Genomic DNA, 25702 nt, shown 5'->3' on the forward strand with positions numbered 1-25702 from the left:
TGCTATATCTAATTTGATCAACTTCATCCGCCTTAACCCTGATACAGAGCTCAAATTCATTGTCTTTCTTGTTTTTGTAATCCTAAATTATGCACATTTATTTTCTGCACTACTGCATTCATTTATAGAATGAATTTCTATAGTGCCCTAGATTTCACCTACAATATAAAATAGTAAAAAATTAAATAAAAGACTCTTCATTTTTTAAAAGGCTTTATTTTACAGTTGAGGGATGCAGAGACCCTGTAGAACTGGATGAAATTGAAACAGAGATAAAAAAGACGAAGAAAATAGACATTAAAAAAGGTGAAATGATATCTTGACAACATATGCACGGTTCACAAAACAGAAACATCAGCTGTAAGGTAAAAAAAGATAATAATTATAATTGATTTAAAAGAAAGTTTGTAAAAAAAAGTATGACTGCGGTTTAAAGTAGGCAATATTAAAATATGTTTATTTTAATATTGTTTGAAGTACTGAGATTGGCAACAATATTATTTTTAAAAGATTTATTTGTAGGCTATTTGCCTCAAATTATAGGCGACTTCGTAAAGATTAAACAATGCTGATCCAGAAGAACTTCCTATTTCAGTTACAAACACAGCACAAACATTCAAACAAAATATATATTTATTTATAGCCGAATTCAAATGTTAAACTAATATCTTTAAGATTGTATTATACTGTATATGAAGAGTTTGGTTCCAAAATGAGATAACAAAATTTTTCAAAAATCAAAGTTTTTTGTCGTGCATTCCAATCACTCTCGATCAAACTGCAGTTGTTTTGTTTTGATTTCAGCCATATTAACAACAAAAATACAGCTAATAGCACAATAAAAACGTTTTTTATTTTTTATTTTTAAACTCTTCATCTATAAGATTGAAAAATATGATAAAAATTAAAGCGCTGCTGGACCAGTGTTTACATTTTCTGAAGTGGTCTATACAGCACAGTAGAAAGATGACAGGAAATGAAGTGGAAGAGAGAAGGGGGCCGGATCAGAAAAGGACCACAAGGCAGGACTCGAACTTGGGATGCCTGAAGAAAATTATTTCTTAAAGCAATTCAAAGTTTGTTCAAAGAGGAGGCCTAAAAGTGCCAATATAAAGGACTATGTGAAATAAAAAGCAGGCAGGTGAGTGACCCGAAACTCTAAAAAACTCCCGTTATAAATTCCAAAATTTGCTTGGGATGGCGGATATTCTGGCAACTCATAAATGCTTCACAGTGTATAAAAAAGAAAGAATATAATATTTAGCGCAGCGGGACAGTATTGCATAGCTGAAAGAACTTGCGCTCCAAAGGAACTGTAACATGATGTGTCCATGCTTTTTTTTTTTTATTCTGTAGGTGATTAATGGTGTTAAATTGCTTTATTTTTATTTTAGGAAAACGTCAAGCTTTTTCTGAATGTTGTCAAAAGAGTCTATTCCCATGTAGTCGGCGTGACCTTGTTCCCACTTCTGCTTGCGCTCTGCTGAGGTCAAGGAGGACAGAGCGTGCTGTGCAACATCCTCCTGCTGACAAAAGAAAATCAAGAGCATAAATTTAAATATAGTGTTTCCCTCTCAATGTTGTACAGTAAGGCTTTCCAATCTCCCGGAAAATTAATGCTTATAGTGCACAGTTTGAAGGTTAATACGTGGTGATGTGGCAGTGTTTATCTGATGATGTGTTACCTCACAGCCGGAGTGGAAGGGCAGGTCTCCATACTCTCTGTGCAGCATGGGCACGACTTCACTACTGTAGAGAATCCACCACTCCAGGAGGAAACTGTGGTGAGAAGTCATGTCCTGGACTTCCCCTTGGACTCTCCTGTGTTTGGGGTCATAAGTGTAGCTCCATGGCTTAATCTGCCCCAGGAAGTGGACGACTTTTGCATTTGCGCCATATCTGAGGACATTAGAGCAAACAACGTACGTTTTCTTTTAGTCCTTTAGTGCCGTGACTGCACATTTTTTATTATTTTAAGTCTGTGTTCCTTTCATTGATTTTTCATGGGTTAAGGTCTTTTCATTTCATAGTCATTTTAGAATCAACATTCGTCAATATAACTGACATTTTAGCTGCTAAAAACAAACCAAATACGACCACCTGTTATTGTTTGATTGAATTCTTTTTTTCAGGGCCAAAATATTACATTTTGTCATATGCTAATGTCATCCCAAGTCTTTTTCTTAAACGTGTTTTAAAAAAAAGCTCATCTTTGCCTGTGCGGTATTAATCAAAGAGGCCCAAAAGTTTCTATTTTGGTCCGTCCGTCACCTCCCCTGAGAGTTTGTGAGAAGAATTGTATCTCTGTATCTCTTCCTTCTTCAGCCCTTCATGGCTGTAACCTGATGTTACAGCGTGTACAGTCTTCATGTGAATGAACGTAGATCTTCTTACTGTCCCGTCTTGAAGGTCACCAGAGGCCAACATCAATGATACAGCGACGTCATAACTAGAAGGGCCACTTGTGAAGTGCTAAGCAGTTTTTATGAGCATTACTTACTGTTTAAATGCTGGAAGGTAAGTGTAGATTGCTATGCTGCTCATGTTATAGATGAAAGGGAGATGTTTGGTGATGTCAGCAGTTGACCAGTCACTGAAGAAGCCGTTTAAGACTCCTTGGTCGCCTCCTGTTGTACAAATGACAAGAAAAATGTTCTTTAATTACAAATGACCTCAATCGAAATGTCACTTGAATGATCACATAGGCATAGATCTTGGCAGTTTTTTTCCAAAAGAAACTTTAACAGGAAATTGAATAACATGTTAATTGAAGTAAAAGTGCAAAGTGGTTAGGATGTAAATATAATACACACACATACCAACTAAAGAATGAAAAGACCCACTCCACGCTCTGTGGGTAAAACATTTATTGACATAAAAGTAACCTCCTGGGGGCTTAGGGTGGTCGTGTGCATGCTACAAGAGCATATTATTTAATACTCTGCACAAGCCATAGGCTGTATTGAGTAACACATCTCACATAATACAACATGGACAAAACACAAAAGCATACTGGTTTAACACTAAAGGCTTCAGAATCCTTCCCCGGGGCTTCCCTTATGCAGGTGGCTCAATAAACATTATTGTGGTCTTTAGTTGTTCATTTTGAGAGGATGAGCAGAACTGTGCAGGAATGCACACATGTCTCTCGTTGGCTGATATTGGCAGAAGATGAGAACAGAACCGCATGATGGCCTCGGGTCATCAGGACTGCAATAACCGAGTGAATGGAAAGATGCCCATTGGGTTCACAGTCCCATGCACCTCTTTGCTGGAGTGAGAGAACATAGCTTTGTCTTTATTTATCAGCGTTCTTGATGCCAAGCAATGCTGGAAGTGATTTAGCTTGTTTGTAAGTTTGAACTGAGAAGTTATTGTACAGTACATTCACCATTTTTTTTTGACGTATAAGACCCAGACACCAGGAGTTAGTGGTGTGGCTGACGTAAGCGTGACTATTATAGGTCTAACAATGCACTGAGCTCACGATTTGATATAATACATGATACTAAGTGCATGTTTGTTATTGTTTCACAGTATTTTGAACCAAATACTAAACTAAGAGGTGGTGATGCCAGTAAACCTTGAGGTGGGCATTGTTTAATAAGAATTCAATGTACCGGAGTCAATTGTTCAGCTTATACCATGGTTACCACGTTGTTCTGATGTGTTCTGAACACATTTTTAAGGTATTTGTCCAGGAGTTCAAATAGGACGCTAATTTAATAGGACTATTTTATTTTGTTTGAGCCTGTAGTTAGCAGAGAGCAGACAGCACAGCCCATATGCGCATGCGTTTGCTTTATTTTAGACAGAAAAGCCAAGTATCCACATTTGTTTTCGCCGTATTCAACAGCCTGGAAAAATCATAATAGTATTTGGAGAAAAAACATGACACTGAGTTTTTTTGTGCCAGCAGCACCCACAGTGCCATAGAAAGGTTTATGCTTTGTATTTAAAGGCTGTTCATCTCTTCCACAGTATTTTGACTTGAAAATAACCAAAAACAACTGCTTTATTTATTTAATGATTAGCTTTAAGTTTTGTCTTAAACCCAATGATTGTGTCATGTGGATTGGTATACGATTTCATTTTTCGTCTGGACAGTCCAGCACAGCGCTGCCACATGATGTTGTTGTTGAAATTGTCCATAAAAAAATATTGAGTTATTTCTTCTCGGACAATGGGAATTACGTGTCATTTTGTTTGTTGTTAGATCTTTATTCAGTGATGGACAGTAGGCTACAGTACAACCTTATTCAGTTAAACTTGGCGCAGTGGTATCGAACCATAATTCAGATGACAGATCTGGTACTACTTCAACAGCTCCGTGGTATAAAAAGAGATAAACCCCGACAGAGAATGTCTTGAAGCAACAGTCCACCAAAATGTGAAATTGAATCCCTAATGTGACTTTCTTTCTTCAGCTGGACACAATTTCAGTCATTTTCAAATAAGTCCTCGCTTTTCCCATCTTGGTAGTGGCTTTAGATCTTTTTAGTGTGTTTGAAGCTCCAAAAAGTGATTATATCTGGCATGAAACTAATCCATATGACTTCATGGGGTTTATACGCGTCTTCTAAAGCGGAACAATATGTTTTTTTAGTAAAAACAGTAAATGTATTGTGTGTATTTAGCCAGGATAGAAGATCGCATTAGACTTTTAACGTGTAAACGTTGCATTAGACTTTAAAACGTTTGAGAAAACTACACACGTAATGGTGGCACTCCGGCTTTACGTGTCTTAAAGATTAATCTTATAGGTTCTCATGTAGTTTTCTCATCTATACCTAGGATAAGATGAGTCAATTATGAATAAAAAGTCATTTTTTGGTGGAACTATTCCTTAAAATGGATACTCCACCTAAAAAAAGAGAATTCTGTCATGAATTAACCCCCCCACCAAGTCGTTCCAAACCTGTATACATTTCTTAGTTCTTTCACACAAAGAAAGATGTCTAGAAGAACATTTCTAGGGCATCATTGACTGGTAGGAAAAATGGTACTTAAAGGTGCTCCTGTTTGCTTTCCTAAATTCTTAAAAATATCTCATTTTGTGTGTAACAGAAAAAAATATTTATCCTACTATGGTCGTTGATGATGAAATGTCAGTTGCATTTTTTTCAAATATCTTTGTGTTCATTAGATCAAAGAAATTGTTACAAGTTTGGAACAACTTGAGGGTGAGTAAATGATGACTGAATTTAAATTTCCTGTTGATTTATCCTATAAGAGCACAAAATCTAACATGAAAATTAAAACATTGTATATGTTGATGCAGGTCAACCAATAGTTATAAACAGACTAGATACTGTAACCTAAACAATCACCATATCTCTAAGATACATATTTAAAAAATTTTTGCTGTGAAATGCAATATGGCTTGTTGAGACATTTGCTGTTAATATTTATAACAGATGGGACCAGAATGTCATGGGGACTTGAGGGCTGGCACTTCTGACATGGGCTAGTAAACAACCTCCATAGCAACCCCCCAGAGCGTCCTAGCAAATAAATACTATAGCACAGCAATAAATAACATAACAAAATGAAATTTCAGTTCTTTACAACCACATAACTGTGGATTTTGTATGAGCAGGTGCCATGAGACGTCAAGAGAAGTTCAAGTCATCCCTGTTATGGCTTCAAACAAACTAGCCCTGCTAAAAATAAAGCAATCGTTACAAATTACCACACAATTAAAGCATTGATGTGCTGTTGAAATGAGGAGAGCGAGTGGTCACTTCAAAGCCACCACAGGTAAAAATAGACTAAATAGACTTTCTTTGGTCCCCCTTGACAAGACACTGTAGCATTTATATGAAAGCCCAAATGAGTCCTTGGCTCTTGTAGAATAGCAAAAGCATGATGTACAGTGTTTTGAAGAGGTTCCAGTCTCCATAAAGTAAGCAGCCTCAATTCATCTCAGAGCTCCCCAGATCCCACCCCCAAAATCCTGCAATCCAATTGGTTCCTCGTCGGTCACGTTCAAACTCACAGCCAGATCCACAAGAATGAGTCCACTGTCTCGCTGGGGTGAAAACATGGCCAAAATAATCTGTGATGAATCCAACTGCCCGGCTGAAATTATTTTCCTTTCAGTCATCTATACGAGCTGGCATGTGTTAAGCATTATTCGTCTTCTTATCGAATACGTTGCCTGCTCTCCTTCTGTTGGCCAAGCGAAACCCATAAAAGTTGCACAACAAGCAACGCTGCCAAGACGTGGCTGTAGAAAAATAGCCATTGGCTCTTAAAAACAAGAAAAAGGGGACTTGCCTTGAATGGGTTTTTGTTTGTAGAGCTAGCCTCGGCCAAATTCCTCCTCCTAGGCCTATGAACATTTTGTGTTGGGCAATATCTGCGAGGCTCTGTTGTGTATATTCGCTTGATAAATTTAGTGATGCAGATGTGAAAAGGCCCTTTAATTATTACTGACACTGCGTGTAAAATGAACACATGTCAAAATATTGGGTGTGTACTCATCTTCAGAGACATTTCACACGTAATGGAGAGCTGGAATGATGACTGCCCTTTGTAAACTGATCAACAACAGCTTGGATTACATGAGTGTTTGTTAAAAGATATTAAACATTAAAGCGGTCAACTTGTCAAAAAACTATTGGACATATTACATAGTATTTCTGTGCTCGATACACTCCCCCAGTGTTCGTACAGGTTTCAAAAAGTTTTTTTCGAACATGAAAAATCGTTACATAACAACTTTTCTTAGTCCCTTATTGGACAATTCTTCCGGAAAAAGCATCAACCAAGGAGAGCGAGAGAAGGAGCATACGCACAAGTCTCTTTCACTTGTGTGCAGGAGAGAGAGAGAGAAGGGCACTATGTTCGCAAAGTTTAGCTGTGTTTGTCTGTTCACTGCATTTGGGTGGATAATGTTATATAAACGGTGGATATAATGCTGGATTTTGACTATAATATAAAACTTTCCGAAATGATTTTGCATTTATTTCAACATGCCACATATGCTGATGACAAAGTTCTTATTAAACTTGTATCCTAAACATTCTGGGTCAACGGTTAATGCACTGAAATTCATTTAACACAGAGAAACGAATAATAATGATGGTTTACTCACCATCAAAGCTGCCGTGCTCTGTGCAGTAGTGGAGAAGTTTGCGGTAGGTTTCATTAGACGGCCGGAACACAAACACACCAGAGTTAAAGCAATCGGGCCAGCCTGGATCCGGCGCTGCAGACAGCTCCTCTCTGTCAAACAGCTCATCTATGTTTGACACAACCTACAAGAGCAAATTATAGCCACTGTACCACAAATCTTTTCATTATCATTTCCACCAGGATAACACCGTAATCATGATCCACTTGATTTCCGATGCATACTTTTATGTCTTTATTTATTTACTCATGGAACAAGTTTTATTGACAAATGGAAGTAATGGATTGTGTTTCATGTTAAGTTTAATGCTATCAATTAATAGTGTAAAATTACTATTGATTTATGTGCGTAATACTCACCAACGTGTCTGCATCCATAAAGACGCATTTAGAGTAGTCTGTGAGTGTCCAGCAGTGCAGTTTGGTAAATGTGACACCAAGATCAGGTCTCTTCATCATGGCCAAATGTGCTGTGTCACCACTGTCCATCACATCCATCAGCCTGACTTCATCATAGATCTTATGAAGCACAGACCTACGAGATGAAAAAAAAGATAAAAACTGTTAATCACCTAAACCTAAAAGGTGTTTTTGTCTGAAACATCCATAATTAACATGTTGTATTAAACTGCAAATGCTCAATTAAATGCTTTGGAATTGATTGGTCTGCATTTTATTAAAACTCACAATGCAACCTGAGCTTATAGCATGCTCGACATTATTGTGTTCTTTTTAAAGTGAGACAACATATGCAAGTGAGTTGAGAAGATCAATATTTGTGCTATACATGACATTTAACACATACTGTACGTGTTAGTAAACATCCTCTGTTTTGTACCTGGATTGATCCGACACACGAGGTCCAATGAGCACCACCAGCTTTTTTGAAGTCTTGTGGTTCCTAAGGGATTTCCCAAGCACCATAGCTCCCTTTGCATAGCTATCATTTGTGGCTAAGGTGACAAATGCCTGTTCTGTGAAGGAAATGGGAAACATTACAAAACATGTCGACTGACATACTGTGTTTAATGAATTTGATTTTGCATTATCTTGCTAAGTAATGAAAGTAGGCAACACGATTGAGTTCTACATCTATGGTGGCACTCCCTTTAAATTGTTATATCTACTGTGTTCTCACGCTGTAGCATTTATATATAGCAATAACTGTATATAAGCAGTATTCTGTCAAAAAGAACCATGATCCGTAGTCATTATGTTTTTCACAATGTTTTTAATTGGTTCAATCTTCAACCTTAAATCTTTAACCTTAAATCTCTCTTTGAGGGGGTCTGACACATGAAACATCAAGGCAACGAAATTTACAGATACAATCCCCGATGTTGCCTACCTTAAGCCATTGTATTCGCATTACACCTTACACACAAATAAGTGTAGAAATTATTCAATAACAGTACAGAGCTAAACTTGTTATAACTTTACATGACCAACACACTATCGTGAACACGAGCACAGCACAAAGGAGTTCATAGCGATAATGGATTGCATCGCATAAGCTGACTGCGCAAACATTTGTATGCTGTAGACAACTACAAAAATATTCGCATCAAAACTGAATGTAGGCAACTTGGAGGCGATGTCTGCGCAACGACGCATGCTGCTGCAGAGAGATGATAGACGGTCTAGACTTGCAGCTGCTTCAAAAATCTGCATTGCGAAGACATGTCTCAGTTCCGATGCTCGCAAGACATGCATGCAAATATAAACCAAAATTACGAAAACTGCATCTCAACCTAATGAAATATGAATATGATCAATACAATTAACATTCTGGTCGCTCTATTTAGGACATACATACATGTTATTTAAACAACATTTTACTGCTATTAACAGGTGCTACTGAGGTCCTTTCTATTTAAACTTCATCCGTTCTGTGTATGTATCGTCACATACCTGACATGATTGATATTTGCAAAATCAAAGCTACTTTGTAGCTCGGTCCCCCCTAAGATAGCAGCTTGGCTTCAATTAAAGAGACTGAGCCAATTTATATCATCCTGCACTTTCTACACGTAACTGCGAGTCATGTGACCAAAAAGAGCTCAAGCGGACACGCCCACCATTGGTGCATTCATGCAGGGGTGTGGCTTTCACTATGTTACTATACCTGCAAGGTTTTTAGGTTAGAAACGATTGAATGCGCAGAAGGATTTTTATACAATCACATGTATTATTTTACAGTTTTATTCGTATTTTAATATTGCATAGTTTGAAGTTAGTTATTTGATTTTTTTATGAAGAATTCGAATGACCATTTGTATAATCTGTTTTCAATTGGCCCAAAACAGACTGTTTGAGACTGTTTGTCAGCAAATATTACACAACAATACTAAAATGTTATAAAGAGTTGTCTAATGGTGCTCATATGTATGATACTGGTTCTGTCGTTTAATTTAGTTGTTTATTGGGACACCTGCTGGATAGTTTGTGGTAATCTGCATATACATATACATATATATATATATATATATATATATATATATATATATATATATATATATATATATATATATATATATATATATATATATATATTTGTTTTACTTATTCTTATTTAATATTAAATAAGAATAAGTAAAAAAAATTAGATATCGTACGTACTGGACAGGAGATATCGTTTCAAGTGTACAAACATTAAACAAATTTCTGCTACTCATCTTTCTTTTTTCGTTAATTACATTTTTGTTAAAAAGATTAAGAATACATAAAACATCAACAAAAAATGTTGTTCAATAATTATGTTCATTAATAAGTTATATATTAAAACAAGTATGTGAATGATGGAAATAAGAAGTCCAGAGGTTATGTTTTATATGTAAAAATATTTGTATATGCGTATGTTTATATTTAATGTTGATTCAACATGTTAAATAGGAAAAAAAACATCAAATTATTCAGATGTTAATACATTTAACATTCATTAAATGAATGCTTTAGGGTAGATTTGGAGCTGCGATTAACTGCGCATGCGTTCAAAGTGCAGCTCAACCAGAAGAAGCTCAACCAATCCTGGATGATTTACACTACAGTGTGAGACATGTCATTGAAATCGTGACTTAAGGCTTTATAACAGAGAAGGCTTATGTGCTTTAAATCTTGTCGAACATATGCAGTGCTGTCCCACGAAGATTTAACATGGGTCACTGACGTCAGAAGATATTTATAATGTAATGTTTTGTAGCGTTTCATCCTTACGTAACGCGTGAAGGCGGGGCTTTCGTAGACGGAGCGCTTTAAACGTAACGTCAACATGTCGGGGAGTGCGGTCACAAGATTTTTCCCCCATTCAAGCAGAATTTTGCCCTTTCTCCAACCCATTATCACCAAGAGTGTGAAAATAAGAAGACCCTTTACTGCCGAGCCGCAAGGTAGATGTTATGACGTATTAAACAGTCTGTTTTTAACTGTTAAAGGGGACGCGCACGCATGAACGCAGACGTAACGCTGATGTGCGTGCTAAACCTTATCAGTGAACTTGTTTGAGTTTTCATTGCTTATTTATTATTTGATTTATAAAGTATACACACGTGTAAACAATCATCATAAAATAGCAATACAGTTTAAATATGAGCAGATTGAAATGAGCAAGATGTTTTCGACATAACCAGTCAATGTTTTATATCACTCTATAGACCAACTTAATTGATTACTAATTTTATTATTTATTAAGTTATGTTGACTGTTTTCTCTTTTTAAACCACGTCAAGACCAGATAAAACCACTAGATGGCGTCAAAGTCTTAGATCTGACAAGGTATATGATGAGTTCAGTGATATGAATTGAGTTATGATATGCAACCGCATACTGTACAAGTTTAAGCATCAAGAGTCATCCGCTTTGCTGCTTATTTAACAAATATCATTATTACACGTAGAGTACTGGCGGGACCTTTTGCTACTATGATATTAGGAGATGTGGGGGCAGAGGTGATAAAAGTTGAACGGCCAGGTAAGTGATTTGGTAAGATACGTCATTAGCAACAGCAAAGTTTGTTTAAGGATTTGAATGCCAAACCTCTATAGGTAGTCATTAGAATAGAGATCTTATGTTTGAATAACACTATATTAGCTTCGCATAATGTTTAATGTGCCTTCATGTTTATTTGCAAGGACATAAAATTGTTTAATCAAACATGCTTTTAGAGCAAGTTTGGGTAGTGCTGTTTTATGTTAAATGGCTGCATTGTAATACCATTAATTATTTCAGTAGATGTCACACATTTACAGTTACTGTAAATGTTATGATGTGTTTACATCTCTCTTGTCTGTGCTGAAGTAGATTATCTTTCTCCACAAAATGTAAAGTCAGATCTGTGTACTGTACGTGACAGGTTCAGGAGATGACACGAGAGCGTGGGGACCTCCGTTTGTGGGTGAAGAGAGTGCTTATTTTCTGAGTGTCAACAGAAATAAAAAGGTAGTAAATAAAATATAGCTTCCTGTCAGTTGTTTGTAACCCAAGATACTGTAAACTCATAAATTCTCAAAATTCTGCTTTTGGGATCTTTCTCGTAGAGCATTGCTGTTAATCTTAAAGATCCAAATGGGACCAAGCTTGTAACTGAGGTAAAACTTTCATTCATTTTATTGGTATTTCATAACATTTGTTTTTTATATGCATTACAGACCCCAGCCCCATAGCGCTTACAAATTCAATCTCACGCGTGTCCCAGTAAAAGCACAACTTATAAACTGTATACCTTAATTATACTCTCTTATATAACATAATATATCAAAGTTTCTGGCAAATGTGCATGAATGTAATATATCATGTTTTACTTTTATCTCACGTTAGCTTGCCAAAGTGTGCGATGTTCTGGTGGAGAATTACTTGCCTGGGAAACTAAATGAGATGGGACTTGGGTACGAGGATTTGAGAGAAGTGGCCCCTCAGCTGATCTATTGCTCTATCTCAGGTATCTCATCTGCTATTTCACAATTCAGTATTTTTAGTTAAAGAAAAAAAACCCATGTATAGCACATTGTACTACAGACATGACTCAAATCGTGTGGTATGTGAAAGAGAGGCAGGTGATGTACAGTTTTAGAATGGCAGGCGATAAGCCACCACCCTGAACGTCTTAGCAACAGCTATGAGCGAACAGCTAGTTAGAACAACTTAGCAACAGACAAGCCCTGGCAACAACATCCTAAGATCACGATAGAGACTTGCATTGGCAACATTATGTTATAAAATGTAATAAAAATAAAATAACATAAAGGGAAAGTTCACTAAAAAATAAAAATGCAGTCATTTATTCACCCTCATGTTGTTCAAAACAGGTATGATCCTTTGGAACACAAAAGAAGATATTTTGAGAAATGTCTCTTAACAATTGGGGTCAATGTTGTTTGATTACCAACATTCTTCTAAATATTTTCTTTTGTGTTCTGCTAAAGAATGAAAGTCATACAGGTTTAAAATAACATGAGGGTGAATAAACGATGACACAATTTCCATTTTTGGGTGAACTATCACTTTAAATTAAATTTGCGCAGTTGTAGTCTGCATAGTATTTTCTATTTTATTATGTAGAGCAGCACAAGCTGTAACATGAGTAAATAAAAAAAGAAATGAAAGAGAAATCTTTAATGACATTTACGTCTCTAGTTATATTTATATTTGAATTGTTGACATATCTGTGGTGTTTGGAATCTGCCCTGCTTGTAACCCACAAATGCTTGTTTTTAGTTGCATGTTCCTTATGAAAAGGCCAATTTACTTTACAGTCTATTTTTTTAAGTCACGCTCATAAAGGAAGCAACTCTGAACTCTTGAAAATAGTTCTGTAGCCACACTAATCTGAAGCGGATGGGCACTGTCACCACGCTGGCTGCTGGAGTGATTGCTTTCACGTGTCAGGCTCTCATAAATCCTGCAGGTAGACTTGATAAGGAAATCGGGGTTCGGGACACGGTTACACCTCTTTCATTTCTCAGGACGCTGTAGATCCAGAGCTGACGTGAAACCATCACCTGGCTGTACAAGCAGTTATTCGTACAGAGAGTTTTTGCTTTGAATGTGAAGAAATTCTGGTTCATCTTTTGTCTTGAACCCAGGCCTGTGAATACAAATGGGTCAGTTTTGTTCAAACCTAAAGTTTTTATTTGCATCTGGATTTAATAATGCTGAAAAATCCCCTATTCTGTTTTGAAATAAAAACTTATGAAATCTATACACACCAAAACAACTATTTCTTATAAACTTTGCAAAGCGGTAGTGCTGTGTTTGATTCATGAAGGTTGAGTCAAACGGTAGTCCCATGCTGGCATTGCTCATACATTTCATACAAGTTGTGACATTGTGTCAACACTGTAGTGGCATCTCCTGTGGTTAGCAATGAAACGCACACAAAGACTGAAGATTTTAACATCACAAATCACAGCCAAATTCCCATGTCTCTCACTGCTTACAAAGATGTGGAGGTGTTACCCACAAGACTTCATTAAATTGTGGATGGAGGACAGTTAAATTGGAATGATTTATTGTGCTCGTCCTGTGTTGTTTAATTTCCCTCCTTTGAAAGATTTTCTGATGTCTTCTTGAGTCTGAAGCTATTCTTGAATGCTTAGTTTCAACAAGTGGTTTTTCATTTATCCGGACAAAAAGTTCATTTGGCTGTATTTTTGTAAAACAAAGAAAATAATTTGGCGTAATACAGCTTTGAGTTCCCAATACCTGTGCAGATCAGGATTGGCTTTGAAGATGATCTTTACAGTATTGTTATCAAAAGTCCCTTCGTGTCCATTATTGTGGTTCATTGAAGTTCTCCAGAAGTGATTGTGAAGTATGAATTATAATTCCCAGACTGTTCTCAATTCTTTTGTATGAAAATGGAGAGATGTACCGTTAAACTCTTTTCCCAAGGCATGTAGATCACATTTATCAAACTGAAGACATGTCTGCCTGACAAAACAGATACTTTTCATCTTTGTTATTTTGCTCGTGTTTTGCAACCGGGAACATCATTGTGAACTTGTGCTGACCCAAAATGAAAATGTGGTTGTCGGATCTCAGCGGGCGTAACAGCCGCTTTCCACGAGCGGGGTACAAATGGATTCTCTCATTACTTTTAAAGCAGTACTGGCACAAATAGGTGTATTCCTACTTCACTGGTCATTTTCAACTGCACTCATTAATGTGGTTGTCCTTAACTGAACACATCTTATTACTTGGGACAACAAGTTTTGTGTTACTATAATAATTATATAATAATTTGATCGAAGTTTAAAATGTTGCGTTACGTTGTAACTGTTGGAGTCTGAGCTGGAAGTCTTCTGTTGCATGCAGCCAGGCCTTTAACTCTCAGTCTTAGGAAAATATAATTCCCAGTCTCCTGCACCAGCACATGTGATTCATTGAAAAGCACAATCAAGACTAAGGAAGCTATTCATTTATGCCTGGTTTGTATGTCACACGCCATTGTCGTCCTTCAGTCTTGTCTAATTTATTTGCAATGGGCCTTGCAGTGGCATGCCGTCAGTTGATTTACAGACATCTTCTGGTTTATTGCTTCAGTTCTGATGGGGGCACCACTGTGATCCAGTAGCAATTTGGGAGTGACCCATTTTTTATTTTGACTGAAATTAGTCAGGAAGCCTAACCTATACATTGTGATTGCTCATGCTGTTCCCCAAGGAGGAATAAAGCCATTACTTGGCAGCCTGAATATGCCTTCGATACGAGATGTAATTGGCGTTTTGCTCCAAAAACACGGGGAGATGAATCAAACGTTGACATGAGTGTGGTGAGGAAACTCTTGTGCAGATCATGGGATTTGCCATGGCTGCCGCAACGATGACTTAAATTTGGCTCGGGTAGGGTTAGAAGTAATTTTTTATGTGAAAGGTTGTTCAAGTTTTCTCTTATTCCTCAAGGGGTGAAGTATTAAGTGTGCTTGTAATATGCTTGAAATGTTCTTCCATGTGTCAGAGGAAAAAATGTATGCAGCAATTATATGTCTCCTGGCCAACTGTAGTGATTTCGGAGAGGTCTGGGTTTTTGGATGACCCAGTAGAACGCAATGCTTTGATTGGAACGTCTGGTACACACCGTGCTTGAGTCTCTTATCGGTTTTCCTCATCTATAATGCTTGTTTAGTTAGTGGATTGTGTCTTTTGGCTACTTTTGGTTTAAACCAGGTCACCTCTGCATTTACTAACAATTCCATCACGTGAGCAAAACCAGTCGTTTCTTTGAGACGTAATGTATGAGAGTATATAATTATATAGACTAAATGGTAAACACATTGATGGAACCATCATACAGCAATGTCAGAATAAAAGTAATACAATAAATCTCACTTTATGTATAAATTGTTAATGCTGTATTTATCAAGAGTACATCACGTCTCTTATGGTCCCTGCAGAAATGGAATGGATGTTTTCGGGCAATACACACACTATCTTGTTGAGGTAACGAAATAAGAATGTGAGGTTAGTACACAGACGTTTCACGTCTCTGTGACGCTCCCCGCTCCACAGAAGCTACAGAAACAGACTGTTTCGTTTTTATTATCGGGGTTTCATTTCTTTACAGCGAATTAAGTGGCGTCTGAGAACGCAAGTTATTTTCAGCATGTGTCCTTCATTAAATGGGCCCCCCACACCCGATTGTGCTGAGGTTTGGCATCGGATGCCTTTCACACTGTGTCTCAGAATTGGCAGGGGAGGAACTGTGTTACGTTTGATAAGCGGATTCAGGATTGTTAACAGTCGTATTCTTTAGATTGTTGACTAATAACAGCTGATGTGTGATATACTATGGCAAGTTTGAAGATTGATCGCTAGTGTAAAGATTTAGGCTAAAGTAGCAGCTAAAGAAGATCTAAATACAGCGCGGGTCCCCTTACATGGAATTCAACACGTTGTTTCTACAGTAGCCCTTAACGAAAAACTGCTCTACAGAGCGCATTTTGAAAAAACCGTCATCTCCTTCGGCAAAGAAACGAAAACGTGATGACATCCTTGTCCTGTGAGAGCCACCGTAATACTTCAAAAGGGATGGGTGGAGTGAGCCGTTGGTTGCAGTTCACAACCTCACCACTAGACGCCTCTAAATTTCATACACTGGACCTTTCATTTTTAACACACCATTTTTATTCAAAGAACCAATTTCCAACTGTTAAAACACATTGAAGGAAGGGTTTAGGAATACCTTGGCACCACAATGTCTTTAAGAATGTGGGCTAGTGTGCCTTACAACCACTTATTACACCCTAACCATATAGGAGTGCACTTAAACCTTCTCAGAAGACCTTAGCATAGCATAATAACATCTGTAGCAAGAAATGCCCACCTGCAATTAAAAAATGAGTGAAAACTCATTTGTCTTTTATTTATTTTCATTTCAAATGTTTATTAAATATTGAGAAGTTAAATTGGTCTGTAAAATTAGATTAATGATGTGTCAAAGCACAAAGGTTTAATACTCGGGTCAGGGGTTTTTCAATGTAGTGATACTCTTATTACACAAACTCTGGCTAGAAGATTGCTATTTTCTTACTAGGGCATGATAGATTTTCCTTAAGCCACTGTAATCACTGCCAGGCAAATAAACACAGCCATAGATGTTTACCTCTAGAGTCTTAGAGCTCCAGTGGACTTCTAAGAACCGAATTAATCTGACTGCAACAATGATAATACAAATGCAATCTGATCTTTGCCCACCCTTGCACTTGACGTCTGTTCTCAGCTGTAGATTTCTCAGAACGGCACACGGTCCAACTTAGCCCATATCGGCCACACAGAAATATGCAGGAGATTTTTAGGTTGCCATGATCGAGTTTCGCAATAGTGCACGTCACTTTTTTGTCTGATAATCCTCCCCACTGATAATCAATATCAATGTGTGTTGATTTATGTAGGATACGGACAGACAGGCCCCGAGTCACACAAGCCTGGCTATGACTCCATTGCGTCTGCAGTGTCTGGTATGATGCATATTACCGGTCCGGAGGTGAGGCAAATGATCTGATTAGGTTAAAATGGTCAAGTGGGTCATTTTTGCACCGCTAACATCAACAGATTTTCTAGAAAAAAGATTTCAAATATATTTGTCCAAATGCTGACTTGAAAACTGATAGTGCCGCCAAGTTTGAGGGTGCATAAGGGCACCAAAGCGATGCTGGGCTGTCCAGGCATATACTATAAAAAATAAACCGATATTGCAGACGGCCGATGAAAAATAATCAATTCTGTTCTAGATTGTTTTTGATATGATAATGGGGAAATCAAATTGGTCATGGTAATATTATTATGATATTATTATTATTATTATTTATAGTTGTAACAGGAACAAATTGAAAATAGTAAAATGCTAAATTTAAATGAAGAATTTGATTCTTTCTTCTGTGGAACACAAAAGAAGATATTTAAGAAATGTCTCAGTAGTTTTGTGTTCATACAATGGAAGTCAATGGGCTTCCGTGTTGTTTGGTTACCAACATTCTTCAAAATAACTATTTTTGTGTTTTGTAGAAGAAAGTAAGTCATGATTTTTGGGTGAACTATCCCTTACAATAATCGAAAGAACCTTTCTTACATGTTCCACGTCAAAGTTTCTCTGTCTGAAAGAAATACTTTAAGACAGGAAAGAAAACTGCACTTTTCAATCGTGTAAAAAGTCAGGACTGTTCAGGAAATTCGCCTACAAATGGCTTACATGATATTGTATCTGTATATTAAGGATTACACTAACATTACATTATATTTAAACAGTATTATCTCGTCTTCACAAATGTTTCTGTTTTAAGGATGGAGACCCGGTCAGGCCAGGTGTGGCTATGACAGATCTGGCCACTGGTTTGTACACTCATGGAGCCATCATGGCTGCTTTGCTCCAGAGACAGAGAACAGGACGAGGACTTCACATAGACTGCAATCTGCTGTCTTCACAGGTAAGAAATAATCAATTTATTAAAGTTTACATAAGACATAACATAACATAAGATTTTATTTCGGTCCTCAGACTCCTCACAGATAATCACTCATAAAAATAAAGCTATACATAATAACCGAAAAAGGTGTAGGCTGAAGCCTCTGCTTATTAAGCCTACCCTTTATACATCATTATCAATCAATTTGGCATAATTTTTCCACATGTATTAATTAATACAAGACGAGAGAAAAAATAAAAATAAAAATAAATAAAAAAATGAATAAAACAACATGGTACACATTTCAGATACTATAATAAGTACAAAGTTAATAAAATATGATTTCCTTAGCACACAATTAAATGGTCACAAATGATTATATTTAGTCGTATAGATCAGGGTGTTATTAAGTGAGACAGGACACAGTTAAAGCCAGTATAATATACAATCCTAATATATTAACTGCCCCATGTCCAAAGTGCTATCTAATAAAATAACTCAAAACACATATATTTCATGTTCATTTATACAATTAATTGTTAGGTATCTGTGTAGGAAATTGGGTAATCTAGGTTGGGTAATCTTCTATCTTATGAAGAAAATGTAAGGGCTCATTCAGGCAGGCTGAAGAGAGTCTAACATGAGCTGGCTGTGTCTCAGAAATCACAATCCTTGTAATAATTATTACAATAAATGAATGACATTCATGAGCGTTACTGAATTGCTGATATGGTTGTGATAAGGCTATGAAACTGACATTTGATGCATCTTATTCTTAATTCAGTCAGAAGGATGAAATCTTCAGCTTTAGAAGTCTACCTCGTTCACATTTCAAGACATTTGTTTTCCTTGTCTCTCGTCCAATAGACGAAACAAACATTTTAAATTAAACAAGACGGCTCTTGTTTTGTTTCTTTGGCTTGAAAGAATGGCATCCCTGGAAGCCAGTTTAATCTGACCCATTCACTACTCAAGAGAAAACATGAACGTTTTACTTTACAGTTTAAATAAGTAATCTTTCCAGAGCAATATAAGCCAAACATTGTTGCTACTAGACTTCAGCATACATTCACAGCAGGATTGTTTTGTCTTGCTGAATGTTTTTTTTATTTGTGTTTGGTTTAAATTATCTATCAACTCAAGTTCAGGTAAAGTTTCTACTTAACTGATTACATTTAACTTTAAGGGTAATAAAAGTCATCCAGAAGTCACAAATCTGACTAGTCTTAAACTTTATGTAAGAAGTGACTCAGCTCAATTTATTCCTGTCACAATCCTCGTGTGGTAGGCACACAGGTAAATGGCCAGGCTAAAGGCTAAATGCTAATTCATATGTATTATGTGTATTGTGCGTAGCAGTAGGCTATCTCGTGTGCCACTGTGTACTTCATGAGCAAATTAAAATTTTGAGACAGTTTAATACCTGACCACGTATGAGAAAATGGTACACCATATACAAATATCATCATGAATAATATGCGCCTGGTGTTTCCTTTTTCTTTGCTTTTTGACTAAGCGACTTCAAAAAAACATTCACGTTGCTAAACTACCAGCTGCCCGCTCTGCCCAGGAAAAAACATCAATACAAGGGATTGCTAACAAACGTCAACATCCGTTCGGCACCACGTGCGGGTGGTTAACATGTCAAAAGCGTGACACTAAATGTGGTGTGAGAAGTTGCTAAGCGTGTCGCTGACATCTTGAGATACATCACTGTGCACTATACGGCCGGGAATAAATCATGAATGTTTTATAATCTGTACTGTATGTGTTTAATGCTAATTTAAAGAAAGGGAAGACATTTATCTCTTCAATTGCTTTTGTTGTTGTGTGCCATATCACTTAAAGGTCCAGTGTGTAGTTTTTTGAAGGATTTATTGAAAGAAATGCAATATAATATACATAGCTATGTCTTCAGAGGTGTACAAAGACTTTACATAATGCAGCGTTATGTTTTTATTACCTCCGAATCAGATTTCTATCTACATCAGGGTTTTTCCTGCCTCAAAATGAGGGGGAGGTGGTGCCATCATAATCTTGTGCACAAATGCACGTGTAGGCCTCACGTACCTTTAAGTGGCATGAACAAACACTTTACAAACAACATTTAAATGTGATTAAAATGACAATTATTAAGTTATATACATTTTCTTAAAGAACATATGAACTTAATTCAACCAATGCTTTTAGCATTTTTAGCCCAACTGAATTTATCAGCAAAGCTCATTCACATCCTGCGTTTTTTTTGGTGGTTGAATGATTCGTTTCAATTGTTTCATTCGTTTGCGAGTCAATCTGACCACATGCGTTTACATATACGCATTTGGCAGACGCTTTTATCCAAAGCGACTTTCATTGCATGATACTATACATTTGTTTCTAAGGATGTGTTGTTTCTAACATGCAAACTCGATGTGTTACCGGATTCAAACAGATTCAACGAGCCATCTGCATTTAAAACATTACACTGAAGAACACCACGTAAATTTAAGAAATATTTCAAGAAATTGAACGTACAAGAATGCAAAGATGAACAACACTCACCCGTTCAGTCACGAAATACAGCTAACAAAGCTCCTAATATAGCTAAGGAAAATAAACAGCAACCCTCCAGCGCCTCCCTGCGCTTATAATGAAAAAGTGAGGGTTGGAGTGAGCTGTCGGTTGCAAATCACAACCCCACACAATAGAATCCGCTGTATTTCATACACGGGGCCTTTAAAATATGTTTTTCAAACATTTTGTTGACTGTTTCAGTGAGGTCCTAATAAATATCAGTACACAGCACAAAATAACTGTTTTTATGTTCTGTAGAATGAGAAATGCATCTCGAAAGCACTTGCTGTATTGCTTTGGCACAGACTAAGCAGAGAAAACTCATACTAAAGATTAAGGATTATTGAAACAGAAATGCATTGGAAATGCACTGTTTATTTCGACCAAACCAGAGTTCCAGAGTTGAAGCACAACATAATTTGAAATTTGAAACTGTTGACTCACCAAAAATGCGAAAGGATTGAGTACCATTTATCGTTTCTTCTCTACAAGCTTTTGTAAAAGACATAACAATCTGAGATTAATTCTTTATGAATCATTTGGGATTGACATGCTGTTTTGGCATTACCTATACTGTGAAAGATATAAGGAGTACTACTTTGGCCAAAAGAACATATTTTAGGAGGCAACTTCAGGTTTCTGGCTACATAGAACAGCTTGTGCCTGCCTACAAAGGCAGATTTCAATTTTGGAAGAGAGGTTTGGACTATGCATAGAGGTTTTGTGTCATTTCTCAGTCTACATTCAAGCATCTGAGTAAATTGTTGTCCTGCATCGGCTTGAAGAAAAGCTATATTGTAACCCGGTCATGCACTTAAGATTTCTATACAGATCATTTGAAAGATCCGAAAAGCTCTTTACTCAATATGTTCAGATCTTATTTCTGACACCACAAAACCCTTGTGCAAACCGTACAAGTCGGATCGTTCGCCCCCTGAGACGTTCCCAATAGTGCGATTGTTTAGGATTGTCTGTTGTGGTTCAAATACATTCCCTAAATGTTTTTTTCTGTCTCCTCATACGATTTTAATTGCATCTCATGTCACATGACTTGAATCACTTGCTGTTGTGCATCAGATTCAGACGGGCTTCTAGGAATGTAGCGGATGTTTATGTTTAATCTGTGGGCTGAAGAGATGACGGGTCACGGTTGCTGCGGTAGACCCCAAGCTGGCAGAGATAAGTGGCTTCCCTTTCGCTGCACACCCCTCCTTCAAGCACACATTCTTTACTGATTGTCTTGTGGTCGCAGTAATCTAACCCTTCAGCAAATTTATAGGCCCTATACGCAATAGAAAAAGCACAGAGGGCATACGATAACTACTCAATCCAGATGCAAGCATGGATAGTTATGGGGTGATATTGGGTGTCCTAGGAAAACCTTAAAGGAATAGATCACTGCAAAAAAGTCAACCTTGGTTCTGTTCACCTAAAAATAAAAAGTCTTGCAACATTTACTCGGCCTCATGTTATTTCAAACCTTTATGGCTTTCTTTCTTCCACAGAACACAAAAGAAGATATTTTAAAGAAGTTGATAACCGAACAACATTGACCCATTTTGACCTCCAGTGTATAGACAAAACCACTTAGACATTTCGCAAAATATCTTCTTTTGTCATCCATGGAAGAAAGAGTCACATTAAGGTTTTGAATGACATGAGGGTGAATAAATTATGAAAAGATTTTTGTGAACTACAATGATGAATAATGTCATTAGTTATTATAACAGGTCATGAATCTGAATGCACGGTTTAAGAAATATATAGTAAATGTTTTTATAGAAATTACGTCTTCAGTAATATCCGTTTCTTTGTAACGCAAAGCTTTATGGAAATTAACAGGGTTCTTTTTTTATTCTTAGAGAGCACACTGTAAAATAAACTGCTGTTTGCATATAAAGCAATGCAATGCAGCAATAAAAACAGATATGCCCAACGGGGATTTTAAAACTCAATTAACAATAAATTTCATGTGAAGCGAAATCTTTCAATAGGAAAATGTATTTACTTTTGTTAAATGACTACAATATTTGTCATGAATCAAGAATAAAAAAAGCAGTATAGAGTACCCTAACTGTTGATAGTTTTTGATCTTTGGATTTTGTTGAGCGAAACAGGTTGAAAAGATTTACATGTACCTCAGATGCTGTGCCAAGAACAAGTCCTGAGCTCAGGAGAGAAGACTGAGATGCTTTGTGTGGCTTTAATTCATGCAATTGTTGTTTAATTGGAACATGTGTGGAACAGATTTGAAAAAAGGTGATTTTCAGGCTTTGACATAGAAGGAAAAATGACAATGGTAGTCAAAAGTGCCCCAGAACTGTTTGCTTTCCGTCATTCTTCAAAATATCTTCTTTTGTGTTCAACAAAATACATTTATAAAGCAATGTTTCCTACTAAGGTAGTCAGTGGTGGCCAAGAACTCTTTGGTCACAAGCATTCTCCCAAATATCTTCCTTTGTGTTCATCAGAACAAAGAAATGTATACAAATTTGGAACAACTCGAGGCTCAGTGAATGAAGATAGAATTTTATTTTGATGAACTTAACATAAACTACAAATAAAATCTGACAATAAAAGCATCAAGAATCTTCTTGCTGTTTGAACGCCAATAATGCTTGGATACGGAATGTCATCCTTCCGATGTTTGTAAGTGATGTACGAGTCCAGCTCAAGACTTCACTGGTTTAGGAAGGAGCCTGGTCTAGAAACAGCGCTCTGATGCACGCTCACTTGTTTCTCAGACTGTTAAATCATCACCACATGCTTTGATCTGACTAAAAACTTCACCTCCCTCAGCATTCTCATGTCCTTTGATTTCTACGGTGTACGTCACAAAAATATTGTCTCAGCTGCTTTGCTTCTGATCTGATGTCTCCTGGGCATCGTGAAATATAGCTACACCTTTTTCATTTTTGACACTTTAACTTTATTTTATGTTTTGTAGCTGGTTTTTGAATCCGAAAGGTTATGTCAATTTTTATACTTTTTACACGTTGAGGCCAATCTTCTTGTTGGTTAGTTTTCCAGAATAACAAACAGTTGTAGGCAGTAAGGCTTGGGGTATGTTTTACAGCAGGGCCACATGAACTGCTGTGTCAGCCTCGGAAGAGTTCACTGCACTCGCAAAACAACAGGGCATAATGAGCTTACTGACAGATCTTACGATTTAAAACATTATTTTCTTTTTCTCCTCCTCTCCCCTTCTCATTTTCTCTCTCTTTATCTGATCTGTAGGTTGCTTGTCTCACTCACATTGCTGCCAACTACCTCAATGCTGGTAAAGAGGCCAGACGATGGGGAACGGCACATGAGAGCATTGTGCCTTACCAGGTATTTTGAGCTAAATTGTCTTCATCATTTACAATATTTTAAGATCAAGTTAATGAATATTTTTATTGTACACATTTATAAATTCCTTCAAGACACATTCATTGAACCCCTCAGTCTGCTATGAGTTGTTGAATTAGTGTGCTGTGGTTTTTTAATTGATCAAACTAATGGTTTTCCCACAAATGCTGATTAAATATCCCAGACGTCCCATAGAAATGTCATTGAAAGTCTCAAGATAGAGTACATCCACTAAAAGTATAGTGATACTTCAGTCTGTTCTGACTTGATATGTGGTGCTTTTAATAATTTATTACAATTTTGGATTTCCCATGGTGGAAAGACATCTATCTTGACCAGGTCTTCACGCTTTTTTGCACCTAAAGTATTCACATGAAATGATGATGCGTATTTATGGGTGTTTGTAGAAATGGTATAACTAGACCGTGACAAATTTAAAAAAGAGAAGTCCATCCGAGTAAAAGATAATTATTAGTTATCTAATTGGCTGATGCCCAAGATAAAAGTTTCCAAATCATTTTCTCTTTATACTATTTAAATACAAAAGTCACAATAAAAAAGTGTTTCACAAAGCCATTGCTCTCTGTTATAAAAAAAACATGTGTTTCATATAGCCATTGTTCTCTGTTATTTAGAAAAAAGAAAAAAAATATTTAATTTCTAGAAAGTCAAACACTCAACCTTATGCAACGTTAATGAGATGCTCCACCAGTAGAGCTACTGGAACACCACAAAAGACAAAGTACAAGTACCAACTATCAGTAAAACATTCCAGGCCAACAAAATCAAACCTCAGGAGTGACATAAGGTCACCTAACAGCAATGTGAAAGACAGCATGACAAGACACATGAAAACTGATAAAAATCCAGGTTATCACGTAAACATTTTAAAAAAAAATTCCTAAATACATGTATACTAATATGACGGTTGTATTGCTTAAAAGTGAATATGAACTTGTTTTCTTTGCAGTATTTGAGGTCTGAAAACATACAGAGAATATTTTCTTTTATTTTGACCTGTAACTCCAGTTTATATAATAAATGCAAATAGAAATAACATTTTGAATACAAAAAAAGCAAAGAGGGCTGCACGGGTCTCTATATATCATCAACAGTGCTCTTTGGATAATACGAGGTAATGTCGTATGAAAAAGAAAATACTCCAAGGCACTCGTGTAGTATAGTAAAAAGGCCATTAATAGACAGGGCTTCATGGTTTAAAAATATTAATAGTTTTTACAACAATTGAATATGAAAATATGAATATGAATGACTTTTTAACTATACCACACAAGTGCCTTGAAGTATTTGTCAAAAATCTTATTTGATATATGGGAGGAATATTGTAAATACTTCACAGAATGAAACAAAAATGATAATTGTACCTAAACACTTACTGTATAAACAGGACATTCAAAAGATTCGTAAAAAATACGTAGGTGTGAACAAATCTCTGCCTATTTTCAGAATTTTTACCTGGAAATCTTGCCTAGTGTAGTTTTCCCTGCATGGGAGCAATAAAAAAGTCAGAAGTGGTGGAACATGTCACGATGAACTCTTTATATTTAAGACCAATGACAGTCTTTTGTTGTAATTCCCAACATTTAGTTCTGCTTTTACAAGTTACGGGCTTCAAGTAACTAAACCTCCCGTCTCCAGGCCACACCACACCCATCAGGCATACATATGACTTCATGTACAGTGTGAAACAGGAGAACTGAAGACAGGTTCTGCATTAGTTTGAAGCTCTGGCCAGCAGATGTG

At 36.7% G+C, this 25702-nt stretch overlaps 2 protein-coding genes across 7 annotated transcripts in view; one reads left to right on the forward strand and one right to left on the reverse strand.

The window, feature by feature from the left end:
• Window positions 1-206: 206 nt before the first annotated feature.
• gyg1b (glycogenin 1b) lies at window positions 207-9182 on the reverse strand. Of its 2 annotated transcripts, XM_079487623.1 has the most exons (7): window positions 9049-9182; window positions 7976-8111; window positions 7498-7672; window positions 7100-7262; window positions 2501-2627; window positions 1686-1899; window positions 207-1526 (listed from the first exon to the last, which is right to left on the reverse strand). In XM_079487623.1, the coding sequence occupies exons 1-7, from the start codon at window positions 9053-9055 to the stop codon at window positions 1386-1388; spliced, it is 963 nt and encodes a 320-aa protein (XP_079343749.1). In that variant the 5' UTR covers window positions 9056-9182; the 3' UTR covers window positions 207-1385. The 2 variants fall into 2 exon arrangements, with proteins under 2 accessions (XP_079343749.1, XP_079343748.1); XM_079487622.1 differs by lacking the exon at window positions 9049-9182 and having other exon boundaries at window positions 7976-8242.
• A 993-nt stretch (window positions 9183-10175) lies between these two features.
• sugct (succinyl-CoA:glutarate-CoA transferase) overlaps window positions 10176-25702 on the forward strand; it is an 87160-nt gene continuing 71633 nt past the window's right edge. For 2 of the 5 annotated variants that reach the window (XR_013788294.1, XM_079487789.1), the window contains exons 1-9: window positions 10349-10523; window positions 10863-10908; window positions 11030-11103; window positions 11486-11571; window positions 11670-11720; window positions 11950-12070; window positions 17021-17112; window positions 17909-18052; window positions 23825-23920. Coding sequence is in view for 4 of the 5 variants with exons in the window: in XM_079487789.1 (XP_079343915.1) it covers window positions 10406-10523; window positions 10863-10908; window positions 11030-11103; window positions 11486-11571; window positions 11670-11720; window positions 11950-12070; window positions 17021-17112; window positions 17909-18052; window positions 23825-23920 (828 nt within the window). In the remaining variant the exon portion in view is untranslated. Of the gene's footprint in view, window positions 10524-10862; window positions 10909-11029; window positions 11104-11485; window positions 11572-11669; window positions 11721-11949; window positions 12071-17020; window positions 17113-17908; window positions 18053-23824; window positions 23921-25702 lie in introns of all 5 variants that reach the window. The other 3 variants (XM_079487790.1, XM_079487792.1, XM_079487791.1) reach the window with 3 other exon arrangements.

Source organism: Barbatula barbatula, assembly GCF_947034865.1.
Source record: "Barbatula barbatula genome assembly, chromosome: 23".
Lineage (NCBI taxonomy): Eukaryota > Metazoa > Chordata > Actinopteri > Cypriniformes > Nemacheilidae > Barbatula > Barbatula barbatula.

Coding starts and splice junctions, on each gene's coding strand:
- gyg1b (XM_079487622.1), bottom strand. CDS start 8,133: ATGTTTCCCATTTCCTTCACAGAACAGGCATTTGTCACCTTAGCCACA. Junction 2,628..7,099: donor AGAGCACGGCAGCTTTGATG/GTGAGTAAACCA, acceptor TTTGTACAACAG/GAGGCGACCAAGGAGTCTTA. Junction 1,900..2,500: donor TACCTTCCAGCATTTAAACA/GTAAGTAATGCT, acceptor TAATGTCCTCAG/ATATGGCGCAAATGCAAAAG.